At 37.8% G+C, this 17698-nt stretch overlaps 1 protein-coding gene across 1 annotated transcript; it reads left to right on the plus strand.

Annotated features, from left to right (window-relative positions):
- The first annotated feature begins 451 nt into the window (after positions 1-451).
- Positions 452-16697, plus strand: hs3st2 (heparan sulfate (glucosamine) 3-O-sulfotransferase 2). The gene is made up of 2 exons (XM_075453931.1): positions 452-1325; positions 15484-16697. Exons 1-2 carry the CDS (start codon positions 814-816, stop codon positions 16100-16102), a joined length of 1131 nt encoding a protein of 376 aa, XP_075310046.1. The 5' UTR covers positions 452-813; the 3' UTR covers positions 16103-16697.
- The last annotated feature ends 1001 nt before the right edge of the window (positions 16698-17698 follow it).

Here is a 17698-nt window from a genome sequence, read left to right on the forward strand (position 1 = left end):
ACCTTTTACCCTCTGTTGTATGTCTGTGTTGTTTCTCACTTTGTTCTATCTAGAATGTTACTGTTCATGTTGCACATGTTGTGCTTGGTCAAGCATGGCCACATTGGTCAATATGAAATGCCATTATACCCCAGGTCCAATAAACTGTAGACAGATGACCTCTGACATTCAGAGAGGCGTATGGGATCAAAACTGAAATGATGCCCAGACGCTCTAAATAATAGCGTTTTGAAATCACCGAATATGATGCTGCTTAACAACCGTGATTGCCCCTTTAAAAGATAATCGCACATAGAATTATGAACATGTGCATGACGTCAGAAGACTGATTAAATATTCATATCTTATCTAAGTGCATTTATTTTCACAACTTTCATCATGAGAGGAGGAGGTGGTCTGTGCAGTGAAATCCCACCCGGTGCAGAGCAGAACGATCGCGCCGTTGACAGCTTGAGGGACACTGAGGACCCGGAGGATTTTTCCTCTTCTCCCCCAATCCCCGCTGGACAAAGATGGGAAAAAAACGATTACCGTCAAAATTCTCTTGAATGGGATTCAAAACACTATTAACCAGATGAGTTACCTAAAACTATCTGAAATAACTTATATAAAAAAGGACTAACCCAATTTTCTTAGCTGTATTCATATCTAGCTCCAAGTTTTCCATCAGTTGAGCGCACAGTGCGCAGTTAGTGCCAGCAAGTAGCTGCTTTACTTTGGGATCTATAGTATTCTTACCAGGCACCGAGCGCTGGCCAACAGGGGAGGAAGACGCCGATGGAAAATCATGCAGCACTTTGAACCCATGGAGACATGGCACATAGGCTCCTCTCATGTCCGAACAGAGTCAGCGCCAGATTCGCCTTCATATGCACCTTGTCATTGTCTTGTACGTACTTATGCTATAATATTATTTTTTATCGCAGTGCAATCATGACAAACCAGGGTTACGAAGGAAGACGATGCCCGCCGAGCAAAATCGCGGGGGGGAAAAAACTTCTTGGGAAATCAGACAATTGCGCTTCGCTGGAAGTCAGGTCTGCTCTGGATGGGTCTGCTGCCAAGCGGGGATCAAGTGATCTTCGCGACCAAAGTAAATCTCCTGTCTCGCCTGGCGGTCATTGGACTGACATGAATTTGAGAAACATGAGTGTTGCGCAAAAATATGGGAACAAGAAGCTGCCCAATGCGTTGATAGTCGGTGTAAAGAAAGGAGGAACCAGGGCGGTGCTGGAATTCATCCGGATACATCCAGATGTGCGCGCGCTCGGGACAGAGCCGCACTTTTTCGACAGAAACTATGACAGAGGTCTGGACTGGTACAGGTGAGTAAAGTGTGAAACAAAGAAATTCTCATTTGTACTGTGGGTGGGTTAGGCACATTTTTATGTTCTCCACAGATACGCTGCTACTGGTTTTGTTGCAGAAATGTAAAAGTCCAAATGCTACTGATTTCTGAGCAACTGATACAAAGTTTAAGGTGACGATAAGACAAACTATTTGATTTCTATCGTTTAATGTCCAAAGGGGCACATTGCTGTACCATACAGCATAACTTACGAAGGTGCAGGCGCCCTTTTACTAAATTTCAAACTCACATTCACCCATGTTAAAGTATCACTAACCCACCTCTTTTTTTGTTTTTACAGCGCTGTTTTTTTTATTTTTATTTTTTTATCAGTGTTGCACATATCAGCAGGGCTCCATGGTTCTGAGCAGATGGCGCCATGAGGCTGATGTAGGCTGCTGCGGTTCACACTCACACCCCAAAAAAAAAAAAAAAAAAATCACAGCAACACTTACAGATGACACAAGAAGGTTATCAGTTGCCTTCAAACGGGCTGCACCTGCAGGCACAAATGCTGGTTTGTGAAGGAAAAGGAGCTCACAGGGTGCAACCACCCCCACGGTATCCACATCTTGCTTCTTGCTGTCTGTTTTGATGGCTCCTGTTGAATCTGCAGACAAAACACCTTTCAGATTCAAATCAGTCTCGTAGCCTATATGACACGACCTAATAATAGAACACATAAGGAAGTGTGTTAACAGGCTCTTCTGCAGAAATAAACAGCACAGACTGCAGTGAATTAACATGCATATGAGCATCCACACCTGTCCATCATGGCTCAGATGATGCTTTGCTCAGATCTCATCAGACATGAAAGGCTTTATTTACCTTGGATATTAGCAGCCTGGGTTTGCATCTTTTTCAGTGTCGTGATTAATTACAAGATGTCCGTGCTGATACTCTGAACATGCAAAATATGTCTTTGCTTCTGATGTGGGAGTGAGAATGCACAGATTAGTTGGACAAAATTTGAAACTCTCAACAGATCATTATTGGAATAACAAGCAACATTTTTGTGGTTATATATCAGTCATAATTTATTTACTTGACATGTAAAGCTCCTTTTCTCCGATGAAAGTGCATCTTTTTAATTACACTCATACGTTCATAGATACAACAGTTATCTGTAAACCAAGACGTCGTCTTTTTAGTTCATTTAAGATCACTTTAGGTTACTGTTTCTGCAAAAGAATAAAGAATACATCGAAAATACATAGGAAATGAATCAGTCTTGCTCTGTTCAGACAGCTAATTCTACAGTCGAAATAAATCTGAACATTAAAGTTAAAATGCTACGTTTTTACTGCCATAAAAAAAGAATGGCAGAGTGTACTCTCAGAAATGCAGAATAATCCGTATCACATCCTTACGTGCATGCTTCCTCACAAAGACTGGTTGGACAATGCGTTATAATAAAAGCAACTACTGACTGCTGTAAAGATTTAGTCATTTCTGTCATCAAACCAATAAACCACAACTGCAATTGAAAAAAACAACAAAAAACGCATTCATTTAAGACAGATAAGGAACTCAACTGCCTGGCCAAACGATGAAATAGTAAAACCTAATCTATTTTATTGACATGCAACAACATTTGTTTTTTTTTAAGCAGTAAACTCACTAAAAGGCTTCTTTGTGGATATTTGATCTTTATTGTAGGTAGTTCCAGTGTTAAATTCTTCAACAAATCCCTTTGTGCACTTTACATCTGGACTGAGTTTGGTTAAAGCCTAAGCCCACATGGCTGATTATAGACTGTAACGGGATCAGTTCCACAAAGTTTTCTCGCAGTCAACACAATTCAGCACCTGGACAAAAAAATGAAAAGGTTAAAGAGGGTAGAATCAGTAAATTATCTGAAGAAAACCCTGGTTACATCCTTATTAATACAGTGTAATTCTAATACAGAAATTCAAATAAAAACTAATTTCCATTTGGACTTGCATTTCAACACAGATTCATGACTAATGTCTGGCCATGGTAATACGCCTGAAAACCCATTTCACATGAACGCTCTTGTACACTGGCAGAGAGATTGACAGTATGTCAATGATAATAGTAAATGGACTGATGATAAGGTAAAACTCTAAAGAGGACATATTGTTGAGTCTTTGCAAAGCAAATATCTCAACATTTTTCAGCAATAAAAAGAGCAAAACAAAAATAATGAAATCTAGTGAAATGAGTGTTGCAGTCACTGGACCTAAATATAGGGAAAGTATTTTTTTTCAGTTGAATTGTATTAGTATTAGTACTGCACAGTGGTGTGGTGGTTAGCACCATCACCTCACAGCAAGAGGGTTCCAAGTTCAATTCCCTGCAGGGGCCTTTCTGTGTAGAGTTTGTATGTTCTCCCTGTGTGTGGGTTCTTTCCAGGTACTCCAGCTTCCTCTCACCATCTAAAAACATGCATGTCAGGTTAATTGGTTACTTTAAATTGACTGCAGGAGTGGGTGTGGATGGTTGTGTGGCCATGTGATGGACTGGCAACCTATCCCTGCCTCTTGCCCAATGACAGCTGGGATAGGCTGCCCCCCCCCCCCCCCCGCGACCCGACCCCTAAATTGGATCAAGCTGGTATAGAAAATGGATGGATGGATGTATTAATATTGATTTACCCTGAGTATCCAGACAGAAACATTGTTTCTGAAACTGTGAGGCATTAATTTACCTCTACAACAGACAGGATCAGACCTTTACACATTTATAATGTCATCTTTCCCTCAGCATTTATTGTTTTTAAAACCTTCCATCATTTAAGTCTGCTACTTTGATATATATTTTGGGTTGTTGGCTGCATGCATAATAAAGTAACTTTCATTCGAACGAACTGTTACACAATGTATTTGTGTATATACTTCTACACTTTGTGGTACAAAGTTACTCTGAGCTAGTTTCAGCTGCCAGGTTATCATTTGGCACGTCGGCCTATCTATCAGGGTTTCTCAATAACCAGCTGTCTCTGCTATCATAGTCCATCACTTATCTATCCTTTTTAATGCAAAAACTCCTGAGCAAAAGACATTGCCATTTTTTTTTTGTAAGGTGCCAAAAACAGTAGAGAGGATTTGTTCACAAGCTACATGAACCACAGCTTATTTGCAACTGTGAAAAACTGCCAATGCAAATTAAAGTCAGAACACAACAAAAACGCTACACTGAACAAGCGAAGTTGTGCAGACACAAAAGCAGCTCAACCCAGGAGAGACAGCAACCTGTCAAAGTGTCCTATTTGAAGCAGACACAAAGAAAAACTATTAAATATCAATGGAATTTAAAATGAATGTATAACTGCAATGTTTTTTTTAATTTTGTTTGTTCTTTTAAGTTGAAAGTGGTACCACTATTCCTCATTTCAACAAAATGTACCAATACTCTATGCTTCACAGAGAACTTTGTTCCATAATTTTTGCTTATTTATTTATTTATTTATTTATAAGACACTGTAGTTTTGACAGGTTGGATTTGCAGCTGAGCACAATGCAGTCAGTGTAGGTCCCGTCATCTGCTCTTATAGTTCTATAGACTTATAGTAAAAACTGCGTCTGTACTTATGTCTCCTGAGATACAGGCAGATCAGTCCGGGGTGTATAGTCAACAGCTTTACCTTTACTGAATGCACAAAGAAATAATAAAGAATACTAAAGGCAGAATTGCCTCTTTATAATCCTCTTGCTCTTCTGTGACTGCATGATGCTACTTGTTATAGTGACCATGATACTTCTCTGCACAGTAAATAAGCAGCAAAATAGTAAAGAGTATTTATAATATATTGTGTAGAGTAAATAGTATTTATTCAAGATAAAACTAAAGGTTGATACTGCGAGAAAACAGAGACAGTTCCAATTCTTTCTGCCACTTCAGATCCACAGACAACTCTTTGAATTTACAAGTAAACAGAACCAACAAATCCTCCAACTGAAAAGGTCATTGGGGTTGTTTGTTCATACTCCTCAATACGGCTCATAACTTCAAGTCTTTCGTTTAAGAAGCCACAAAGTTCTCAGTTCTCATGCGGACGCAGCAGGAAAGCACTGCGCTTTCTGGGCTTCGTGCCACCATCAATGGTTGTCACTTCATGGTTGGGTTTAAGCAATAACATCGGTCAGGGAGTTAGAAGACAATCATGGTTATGTCTGAAATACACTATTTTGACAATCACCCTCATGGACTCTGTTTTTCTGGTTGTTTTAATTATATTTAAATGGAGCATGTTATGACAAAATGCTTTTTCTGGTTGGTTTATAAAAGCATTGATAAATCACTCCGATAATCTTATCAATCTGTTAAGTAACTTTAACAAGGACAGTTTTAAAATTCTGACCAGATTTTCATGTTGATAAAAGCATAAATCCTTCATCAAACACCACCAAAAAGAAAATGTTTAAATGTACTTCATGACATAATCTCTGAAACAATAGACCACAAGCTATATTATTTATGGCATACTCTGAGAATAAAACCAAAAATGGTCATTGATTCATTTTCTGGTAAGTGACTCATGGGTTTGAGTAGATAAATTATTAATTCAAGATTGGATGTTTAACAAAATACCAAAAGAAACATTTTATTTTTTGTTTTTGTTCGTTCTGTTCATGGAATTGTTTTTGTTTTCGCTGCAAAACCCACAAAGTCTTCAAAAACCCATGTAATCCTAGTGTCATCACGGTTACAAACCCAAAACAATTAGTCTTAGTTTGATTTGATCATGCTGCATGTATATATATATATATATATATATAATTATCATTAATCCATATAATTTACAATACAAAAATCTTAATTTACAATGGATTAAGAACTTGCTGAAAGGATCTTTCAAATGATTCTCAATAGTTAGAAACGTGCAACACGTGACACCAAATTAACTCCCTTAAGTTTCAGTGTCCCAGCCAGTTGTTCTGCACAGTCTGTCTTGTTTCATTAAGCATGTGACAGCCCATTTAGGCTTAGAAGAAAAATGGTACAGTGTTCATTACTGTGTCTCCTGAAGGGAACACACGCATGGTCTCATTTATTTTGTGTGCGGGCAGTCACATAACCATACAAGACCTGATAAAACAGACTCTGCCTACAATTTCCTTATTCTTTTCTCTCCACCTTTTCCTTTTCATTGCAGTATAATAAAGATCAAACAAAAACACATTGCTATATACCATCAAGACTTAAAAGGGCATCTCAGCTATATTGATTTCAGTCAAAAGCACTCGGAGTTGCCTCTCTGAGAACTGTTGGAATTGTATGGAGGCTGCAGCTACAAAATATTCTCCAAGTCCACATTAATTGGCCCTGGGGAGGCAGGGAGCTCTGGAAAAGTAGCATAAGAAAGGTTGATGAGGATAGAGATTCAGATGGTTCTCATTTAACATAGAGAACTACACATTATAGAATGAAAAATGGCGAGGCACACCACTGAATTATTAATGAGCTGTCTTCATTTCAGTGCAGCTCTGAGACATGTACTGGTTAACATTAATTAAAAAACAACTCAGTTTCAGACATTTCCCAAATGATACCAGTCTGAAACAAAGAGTTATTGTATTGTTATTCCGGCAGAATAATCCAGGAGATGCTTGGGTTATATAGACAATTAAACATCTGCACTGCCAGTTTAATCTAATAACTATGATTATGATTCAATCAGCCATCAGGTTTTTCACCTTTTGCCAGGTCAGTCAGCCACAAGAACTCAATAACTGTCAAATGGAACGCTGTGGAAGTTTGTATTTGTTGTAAGAAATAAAATAATGTATCATAGTTTAATGATACTTTAACTTATCCAGCATACCACCAAAGTAAGCTTAAAACAAATCAGTTTTAACCAATACATCAGTTCATGACCAAATACCTGAATAAATATCATTCAGCCTCAGCGTAAGCGAACATGCTAATCTAACATTGTGAAGACGATGCACGATACACTTTCTGCTTCGAAATTGTTGTTCTGTGTATGTGTATTGTGCACACACATACAACAGGATACTACTAGCTATATTTTGAATTAATCATGTGTACAATGTAAATAATTGTTCATTTAAAATGTTTTTTAAATTTGTTAAACAGCATCCTGAATGTGTTTTTCACAACTGCAATCTTAAGTAAAAAAAATGTCAAACTATAAGGAAGTATACATTTTTTTGCCAGTGGAGGTACTCAAGGTGTATATTTGTTGTAAGTTTATATATTTGAGGAAATTACACAGTTTCAAGGAAACAAGGTTGATTTAGCGTATCAGCACATAACTGATAAACCTTGTGTAAAAATAGTCCCTCAATATAACTATCATTTTACAGGAATTGCCATCATAGACCTACCCACTTGTTTTCCATTCTTTGCTAACTTTGAGATATTAGCAACTTGCTATCTTTTCCCTCTTGGAAAACCCAGTATGTATCTGCTTACCAGAGATCAAATGCTATCTGAGCTCTCCCTTCTCTTATTCCCCTTTTTGTCACTGTTTGTACTTTCCTATCATCAAAAAGTAGAAACTTCTAAAGTTGTGCCATTCATTTGCTCTCTGTTTATAGATATCCTTGACTGTCACACTGATAAAGGCTAAACTGTAAACCTTGAAAGAACTGCTTAAGGCCTCTATGTTGGTGTAGATCTCAACATTCCCGTCAGTTGAGATGTCGCTGTCAGGCTGCACAAGCAAATTAGAAAATAAGAAGAAGTAATTTGTCCTTCCTTGTAACTGATAAGAAGATATCATGTTCGTTTTAGTTGCCACGTAGATTATTCTGTTGCATAAAAGCCTTTATAACCGGTGTTGGGACATCAGTTGCAACGCAAAACATCAAAATTCTTTACTTAATCTTCTATTTTTTTTTTTAATGTTTGTTTTTTAATAACATAAAGTACAAAAAATGAGCAGTGATTCTCTTTTGAGAAAGTCCAGCTTAAGATGTTAGCGGCTGTCTTGGTGTCTTTTTTTCAGTGTCTGTGGCTCCTTTGCCTGGCCACATATTAATGTGACAGCTCAGAGCTCAGTTCAATTGAACGTGTTATTGCTCAAGGAGAGCAAGTGTCAGTCATTTCCCTCTGCGGGCCAAACCATGAATAATTGTTATTTCGAAGAAAACAAGAACCTCAAGTTGAAATGACAGCAGTTAAATAGGATTTTGTTCAAGGTCGAATATTCAATGCAACTTTTTGTGGTATTGCAGGTCTGCATTGTCTGGTTGTATAAATGTTTTGATTTCCTCCAGCTGAGGAGATGCCTGGTGTCAAATAGATCCTCTTTTGCAACACATCAGGCTCCCTTTGTTGTCTATTCTTAGCCAAATTGTTTTCAATTGAATTAGAAAAATAGATGCATGACTCTCGGGATACTGAATTGTTATTCACCTCTGTTCTGCGCTGAGGTGAAATGGCCACAGGATTGCTGTAATCACCTGGACTACTGGACTGTTAACTCTTAATACACTTTGGAGGTGGCAGGCTTCTGTTGCTGGTGATTAATGATCGAATGTCATCACAGCTGTAATCTAAGTGAGTGATAGTTTAATAATGGAGCAGCCCTACCAGTGGAGATCTACGCTGTCATATTAAGAAAGAGGAAGATGCCATTTTGAGGAAGTGCAGTGGCACAGACATTATGAGAATCAGACGGCACAAGAACATGTTCTTTGCACAGTCTACCTGCGTAATACAAACTGTTTATGGATTTGGATGGCAGGTAGCAAGGTGGAATCTAGGTGGGATATGGGCTTTTCAGGACATTTCAGGACAAATTGTTTGTAGAATTTCCTCAATTCATTATATAAAGAAAGGGATGTTTTATACAAGCATGTTTTATATCAGGTAAGCAAATTGGATAAAAACACCATTTGAGAACATAGAACGCCAAATCAGAAAAATTTAGGATGATGTCAAAAATGCTACTTCCTCTTACTGTGACTTTATTTAATTACAAATAGTGTGAACTGTATAGATATTTACCGTTTCGTTTCATCAAACAGATTTCACTTACATCAGTTTATGCATTTTTTGCTTGTGGCACATTCCTGAAAAAAATTTGGAACAATAAAGCTTTTACCACTGAGCCAATTGCCAATCCTTCTGAAAACACCTTATCTTATTCTTTCAGTCAATTTGTTCTTAAGAAAAATCTCAACATATTTTTCCATCACAGAAGTGTAAATGATCTTTTCCAGACGTGATGATACACCTTCATCACAGAACCTGGCTTTTTAACTTATTGCCGATAACAGTCTCAAAGGTCTTTTTTTGTCTTTGGTTCGGAGCACATGGCAACAAAAGAATACTGAAATACAGATTTTCAAGCAGCATTTGTGAATGATATTCCATATTATTGTGTTTAATAAGGACTTAAGCACCTTTGTTGTACATCAGTATCATGTGTAAAGTTACAGAGGCGCAAATGGGAGTGAAACCAGCGACACTGTCATCACTCTGCTAATTTCTCGTGTTGTGGTCACTCTGGTGCTGCATTGATCCGACTCTTTTTGGTATGAGTGAATATGAGTGAACGTCTCGGCTTTTTTCTTCTATACAACTTTCAAACTGCTTTCCTCAGAGAAAGTGTTTTTTTTATGTCTCAGCTTTTTGTGGATCACTAGGGACTGGAACTATCATTACTCTGCATGTTGCAAACACATTGGCAATAAAGGCCCAGGAGACTTTTTCTTAGAATTTATTCTGCAACTGTTTTGTTGTTAAATTACTCCAGATCCCAGGCAAACACAGAATGTAATTGATACTTTGATTCTGGTCTCTCTGTGGTCAGCCTGCGAGAGAGCATATTGTTTATAGGCAAGGTTCATTATCAGTCCTTTTAATGACAAACATTTTCTGCCCTGTGGGGGGTTTAGACCATTCACTAAATCTCTCTGCTCTGACCATGCAGAAACTGTTCAGGTTGTGATTAATGGTCTCCAAGTTAAATCCCAAACAGATCAGTATTTGCCCCAAATTCTCCAGCTCATTAAACTTTTTGTTAGTGCGTTTCCGCGATACTTGCATTGATTAAAGGCTACATGGGGAAATTGCATTCATTAAAACAATGGTTAGATTTTGGCCAAATTCAAATAAACAAATACGTTTTCATGCATATGAAGAATACATAAACCTATTATTGAAGAATAACATTTTGACAATTGATTGCTTCACTCTGAAAAAAGTTAATTAAAACTTGTGAAATATTTCATTCTACTATCTGAATTACAGATGTTCAAGGCCCTTTTACATTACATAACTCCTCACAGAAAACTAATAATCAACAACAAAAGAAAAAAAAATGTATTGAACAAAACGACACAACATAGCAATGTCTGCAGGGAAGAAAACACACATTCTTCTTAAATATTTGGAGTTCAGTCTAAAAAATTTGATATCAGTAATAGATAAATAGACACTCTTAGTTCCAGGATCATTTCGTGGAATTAAAATAAGAATGCAGTTCAGCTTAGTAATTGCATTTATGTTGTTTTTATTGAACAAAAATGATGCCTATAATGATTTGGCAATTAAGCTGTGATTACAGTCAGACATAAGGTCCTGTGAGATATAAACTGTTTTTGTGATGTTTAAAAATCTAAATGAACTTTCGAGAGGATATAATTTTGACGAAGAAATAAAATGAGGTTTTGTTCATTACTAAAACTAATGTCTAGAATTTATGAACTGGCTCCAGATAAATTCCCTGCTTCTTGTCATATGTGCTTTGTAAGTACTGGAAGAAAATCTTGTATTTGAGCTCAGAATTGTATTGAGAACTTGCCTTGAACAAAGGCTATCCAAAAGTTTTAAGTTTAAACCAAAGCGGCATGGCATTAATAGATTCTGAGTTCATGGATTGTGCACAAGAAGATGATTTAAAGCTGACCTTTACTTGCTCTCATGGTGTGCATTCTCGATGAACCTGTGCTCTCTAAATGTTGAAGTTAATCAACAGGACGCACTTGTTTGGAACAGGCGGATCTGCCAAGTTACAAGAAGTGATGCAATACTTTGTACCTTTACGGCATTGCACAATTAATGGAGCATCGCGTTAGTTCTGGCAGACCACGTAGTCAATGCGCCCTTTGCCTATTGGCTGACGCCGACCCAACCCTTATGGCTCCGCAACCAGCTGTGCTCAATTGGGTAATCAGCTGATGCTCGCAATTGGATGCTGGCATTTGGGGCACTTCATTTAAACTAGGTTTGCTGTCACTGCTTTTTTTTGCTCTCTGCTTGCACCCACCACCTCCCCTGCTCCACCGACTTCTCATTGCAAACAATGTCATACTGTTGTTCATTGTTGCTTGCTCTGTTCTAGGGGGTTTGTTGCCTTTACAGCAAATGGAAGGCACTCCACCTGAGGATGCTGCTGTTCCCTGTCTTGGCTTCCATGGAGCTCATGGAAAAGTCGGGAACTTCCTCCGAACAGAGCCATACCGCCAAACATAAATTGTATGCATTCAGAATAAGCTTCTGAAATTCATATCTGTTTCTCGTCTCATTTTGACGAGAGTGGTTCTGACAGAAATATTGATATTGCACTGCAAACAGGTTGTACACCCAAGCATAAAGTAACGGCAACTGTTCTGGGGGCATCTGATTTCCAACTCACTTTAAGAAGGAGGGCTACAAAGCTTAGGGACAAAATATCCTTTTGATTACAGTAAAATTATTCTAGACTTGTGTGAGCTTAGTCCAACTGGCTTAAAAGTGCTTATTCTGACTGGAAGGAGGTACAACATTTCCTGTACCTCTACAACCCCATGAGAATAGGCAGGCCTGTGAGCAACAAAACAGCTGACAATTTACAGATATTACCTGCTCCTGACTTAAAGTTTGACCATGAACTGTGATGATAATTGTAAATAACCACAAAGAATTTACTCCAGATTCTAAGGGAGAATGGGGTAATGAATGAAGGCACTTCCCTCAAATATCAGTTAATCAAAGGTTGTGTTTGGACTCAGGAGTGCACATGTGTTGACCCGTTCATCAGTACAAAAAGTGAGCAGTTCACTTTAAAGTACATTTCAAAGTTTGCTTCCTAGATCCAGAAACAGCGATTATCCTTGGGGTAATGCCACCGGAATTTCTGTCGTGTTGATTTTCTAATTTCAAATAATGTTTATCTACAAAGAGCTGAACAATTTTTGGTAATAGTATACCAGAACCCGGGCCTTCAGTTTTATCTTTTAATTTCAGATGCTGTGTGCAGTGCTGATTGTTTCTTGGGGCATGATGATGGGAAAGAAAAAAAACAAGAAAAGCTAATTTCTGACTGTTGGTTCAGACACCTGCCTCAGGTGTCACACTTTCTCCCACTGGCCTGATTCTGGCTATCTCAAAAATGAGCAGACACATAATTGAGGCTGCTGCTGCCGTGTGTTGAGAGTGATTCATTAGAATAATATTCACATTCTGTCAGTTTCTTGACGTAAAAAATGAATGCCTCATACTGTACCGAAGCCACTTCACATCTGGATACTGATTTTTGTGATAACCAGACAAATTAATCCCAACATGAGCCCAAACTACAAACTGCCAAACCAAATAGATAAATAAAAAATGGAAGATATTGCAGACCACCCTCAAGTTTTCTCATTAACATTAATCTGTGACAGGCAACATAGAACATATTTATTCACACTGCTCCCACTGACATAGAATCCCAGCACTGATTTCAATGAAAAAATAAGGACTGATGTTCTTTGATCATCAGTTTGCACTTTCTACACTTTGGCTCCAGCTAAAGATAAATAATCATTTCAACTGGCAGGTGAGACATTAGAGCCCAGGTGTCATGAGGGTCTCAGTCTTGTTTTAATTGATTGGACAAAGTAAATCAAAATCTAACAATAGATAGAGTAGGGGATAGGTGACTCTCAAAAATGTGTTCACCGTTGGACAGTTTCTTCTTTTCCATAAAACGAGAAAAATGCTGTACAACATCTGTCAGTAAGCAAAATGACTCGACAGTCCACGGTTTTCATTCTTGATAAGGATGCTTCTTATTTTTCAGTTTCAAATGAGCGGTTTATCTCTAGCTTTCTTTCCAAATAGTAGGTGTTCCTCCGCTTTTAAGAATGATCAGATTCAGCTTCACCCCTCCATGTGACATTTAGTCAGACTGCCTGCAGATGCATACCAGATGCTTTTTATTCTAAATTTGCACACAAAGTCACCCCTCAAAAATGTGTTAGTTTGCTTTTCTTTTGCCCCCCCCCCCCTCCAGATTACACCTCTCTAATGGAAATGAAATTTCTCATGGGTTTGACTGCGGAAACAAAGCATGTGTTTTCTCTAAAGCGATCTACATTAAAACTTTTGTATTAAACAACAACAGTTTGGACAAAGGGAATACATACCTTAATGTGTGACTATTCCTCTTGCACAGCTCCTGGATTTCCAACTTTAGCCGTATTCATCTTTTCTTTTACACATTTTAGACGTGGAGTATCTTGTTTATATTAGCTCTGTCAGTGCTGTTTAGCTTCTGTGTAACAGTCATTTAATCTATCTGGTACTAAGACTCCCTGGGAATAAACAAACATAACAGCTGTAGAAATCAATAACTCAAGACAAGTTAGCAGATGCTGCAACTTTACCTGATGGACAACTTCGCTTTTATTGTCTGTATCCAAACAAAACAATCCAAAGTCTGGGGTGAAAGATATCATTAGTTTTAAGTATTTTTTCCTGAATGTCCCTGTATCCTCCTGCTGTGCCTGTGTTGAGATGTTGTCCTCGGACAAATGTTGTGAACAGTTTTGTAGTCGATACCAGGTGGCTATACTATTTTGAACAGAACCATCTGTGACCTTTCACTGTAAGTGTTGATGTTGTCAGTTTGGTTTTGGAATATGACAAGTTGCAGTTTTTTTTAACAGAGCATGTGGGAACCTCCCATTGGATGGTAGAAATGTATGTAGCTGACAAGCCAGATATCAAAGACATTCCCCTCAGCAAACACAAGATCTCTTTTAGATTCTCTACCTTCTGGAAAGTTTAGACTTTTTTTTTCAGTTTTTATGTGCGTATGTGTGTGTGTGTAGCAAAGCTGTTTGTTTGAAAAGGTGCTGCTCTCATAAAAGATTAATAGTCCCCTGTTGGCCCTGAGGCACCCAAGCCAACAACTCGGGATTCATAAATAAAACTAAATGGATCAATATTTCCACGACTTAGCAGTAACCTATGGCTACCCCTACCTTGAAAAAGAAAGCTTTGGAAAAGGTTAGGTTTTAATCGAAGCCTTCCTAAAGTAATAATACAGAAAGTGTGCTATTTATCATCAGAGCTGTGTGGTCCAGAAACTGGACTCCACATGCTATGGAAGTTTGGACGCAATATCTTCCGTAATAATGCACATGAAATAAGTAAATAAATGAATAAAATACCTGTAATTGAATTATGTTGAGTGAGTAACTTTTCTATCGAGAGGAAACGGAGAGCTGTGGATGTATGGCTGATCTTTGAATTGCAAATGAGGCATTTATTCTCTTAACTGCCAACCCCACATGGCTATTAATCAACTTTTATTGGACCAAAATGCCAAAGCAAAATGACATATCACACTTGGACGGAAACCTCTCATCACAAACATGACAAATGGAATCCTTTGCCTGTGGTTGGCAAACACATTATCTTGGCAACATGGTGATGATAGTTATGATGCATGTTTTGGTTGTACAATCTGCCCTCTCACCAGTGAGTATCTAACAAATATAGTGGCATTGTGTATGTGCATTGGGTGTCCATCTCAATGCATCATTACAAAAGACACTCAAGCTATGATGCTGCTTGTTAAACTGACTTTGAATGTAAGGCTTATTGAGTAAATTCACTTTTTTCCTTTTGCAACTCAGATTATATACATTCTGACATGTACACATTTATACATTTACTTGAGGTAAAATTTTTCCTTTCCTGACATTTACTTTTATCAGTTTCTTCACTGTGGTTTTGCTACCACAGCCTAAGATCTTATTGCTGCCACTGTTTTTTAGATCTTTTGTGATGTGACAGTGTTTTTCTCATTCATCTTTAAACTTTCTCCTGAGTTGGATGTCAATGAAACAGAAAAGTATGAGGAAACATTCCTGCGCAGGAAAATAATAGCTCTTGCTGACTCATTCATGTGTGTTAACTTTTTTTGTTTCTTTCTTTCTCACAAGGGGATTGATGCCACGAACACTAGACAGCCAGATCACATTAGAGAAGACTCCCAGCTACTTCGTCACCAGAGAGGCCCCCCGACGCATCTCCAGCATGTCCCATGAAACCAAGCTGATAGTTGTGGTGCGAAACCCTGTCACAAGAGCCATCTCCGACTACACGCAGACACTTTCCAAGAAGCCTGACATCCCTACGTTTGAAGAGCTGGCCTTTAAGAACAAAAGTTTGGGTCTTGTAGACACATCCTGGAACGCCATTCGGATTGGAATGTATATTCTGCACCTGGAGAACTGGCTGCAGTACTTTCGCCTGTCGCAGATGCACTTTGTGAGCGGTGAGCGGCTGATAACAGATCCAGCGGGGGAAATGGGCCGCGTTCAAGACTTTTTAGGGCTCAAGCGAATAATCACAGACAAACACTTCTACTTCAACAGAACCAAAGGTTTCCCCTGTCTGAAGAAGCCGGAGAGCAGCAGCCAGCCGCGATGCCTCGGCAAATCCAAGGGCAGGACTCATGTACAAATCGACCAGGAGGTCATAGAGCAGCTGCGAGAGTTTTATAGGCCGCACAACATCAAATTCTATGAAACTGTGGGACAAGACTTTAAGTGGGATTGAATGTACCAGATTGAATGAGTGTTATTCTTATAAAGGCTACCTCTGGAGATTTATTATTCCTAAATGAGGATATCTTTAAAAAAAAAAAAAGTTTAATTGAGCAATGTATAGATTTAGGATTGATATAAAGTGATATACAGTTGATAGAAAATCTAATTATATGAGTATTTCACATCATGAGGGTCTCTATGGTAACATGTCTAATTTCTTTCATAAAAAAAGAATGTATAAACCCACTTTCTGAGCCACTGACATGGCAGATGAATACATTAACTGGCAACCAGTTTTAATCCATCGACAGATTGAATCTACATACAGTAATCACATACAATGATGACATTGCTTGAATATTCATTATGAATATTGTTTCTTTATTCAGCATTTCCTGTGAAAATGAACTGTTGTCTTTTTAACTGAAATGACCACTCGAAGTGAAGTTGCCTTATAATGTCAGACAGATAATAGGTACATTTATTTACCTCATTATTGCTCATAAAAGCTGTGGACCAGAGTGACAGATTTACTGAACAAATGTACATAAAACTAGATTTAAAAAAAAAAAAAAGATAATAATGACTCTATTTAATGCTTTGGCACTAACAAACGTTATACCTTTAGTTGAACTTTAGTTCAGCTCTTTCTGTGTTATTTTTGTTGTGATCACCAGAATAAAATACTAAATCCTTAACAGCATTTATTGGAGATAATTTTGTTTTTGGTGGTTTTTTGGCCTTAGAAATAAAACATACAGGCTGAAAATAAAATTGTGCTGTTTAGTGATAAGCAAGAAGAAGTTCCCATTCTCACTCTGATGGCGTTATATACTGTACTATATGGTTATATTACTATATGGTTATATACTGTACTATATGGTTATATACTGTACTATATGGTTATATACTGTGCTGGCTCTTCATCAGGACTTCTGTGTGTAACACAAAGAGAATCCAGCATGGGTTTTCATACTGGCATAGAATAAACAAAAATACTGAATGAATGAAACTAAGAGGAAAAAAAAAACAGTTATCAGTTATCCTCAACTTCTCCTTCAGCCACTTCAAGAGGATTTTGTTACTTTTTCATAGGTCCAGAGAGGTGTTTGTTGTCTACTTGCTGGTGTATTATGGCTCCAGCGCTACAGCACACTTTGTGTTTACAGATACACCTGATAAAAACAATAGTGTTTGACATCCTGAGAACTACAAGAGGTCTGTAGGTCTACTCTTTTCCATGCAAAAGAAAAACATAAAGATATATCTACCACTGTTTATCTTTATACACATATAGATATTTGGAAGCCATTACTTCACAACACAGACTAAAATTGATAAAATCCTGACTCAAAAGTTGTCCAGCTATAAAGTATGATGACACAAGATAACTTTTACCCACGATGGGATTTTAAAATTCACTTTCAACTGCACATACGAGTAAGCTATTCATCTACATCTACAGATGACATTCTGTGGAAAATACAAGATAACTGAGCTGAATAGTTTGCACTTAGCCTGTTGAAGGATAAAATATTCCTTTCCAAATTCTGCTCATTAACTTTTGGAATTCTTCTTTTGATTGATGTTATGGTGTCTCTGTTCT

This window comes from Odontesthes bonariensis, chromosome 21, assembly GCF_027942865.1.
Source record: "Odontesthes bonariensis isolate fOdoBon6 chromosome 21, fOdoBon6.hap1, whole genome shotgun sequence".
NCBI classification, from domain to species: Eukaryota; Metazoa; Chordata; class Actinopteri; order Atheriniformes; family Atherinopsidae; genus Odontesthes; species Odontesthes bonariensis.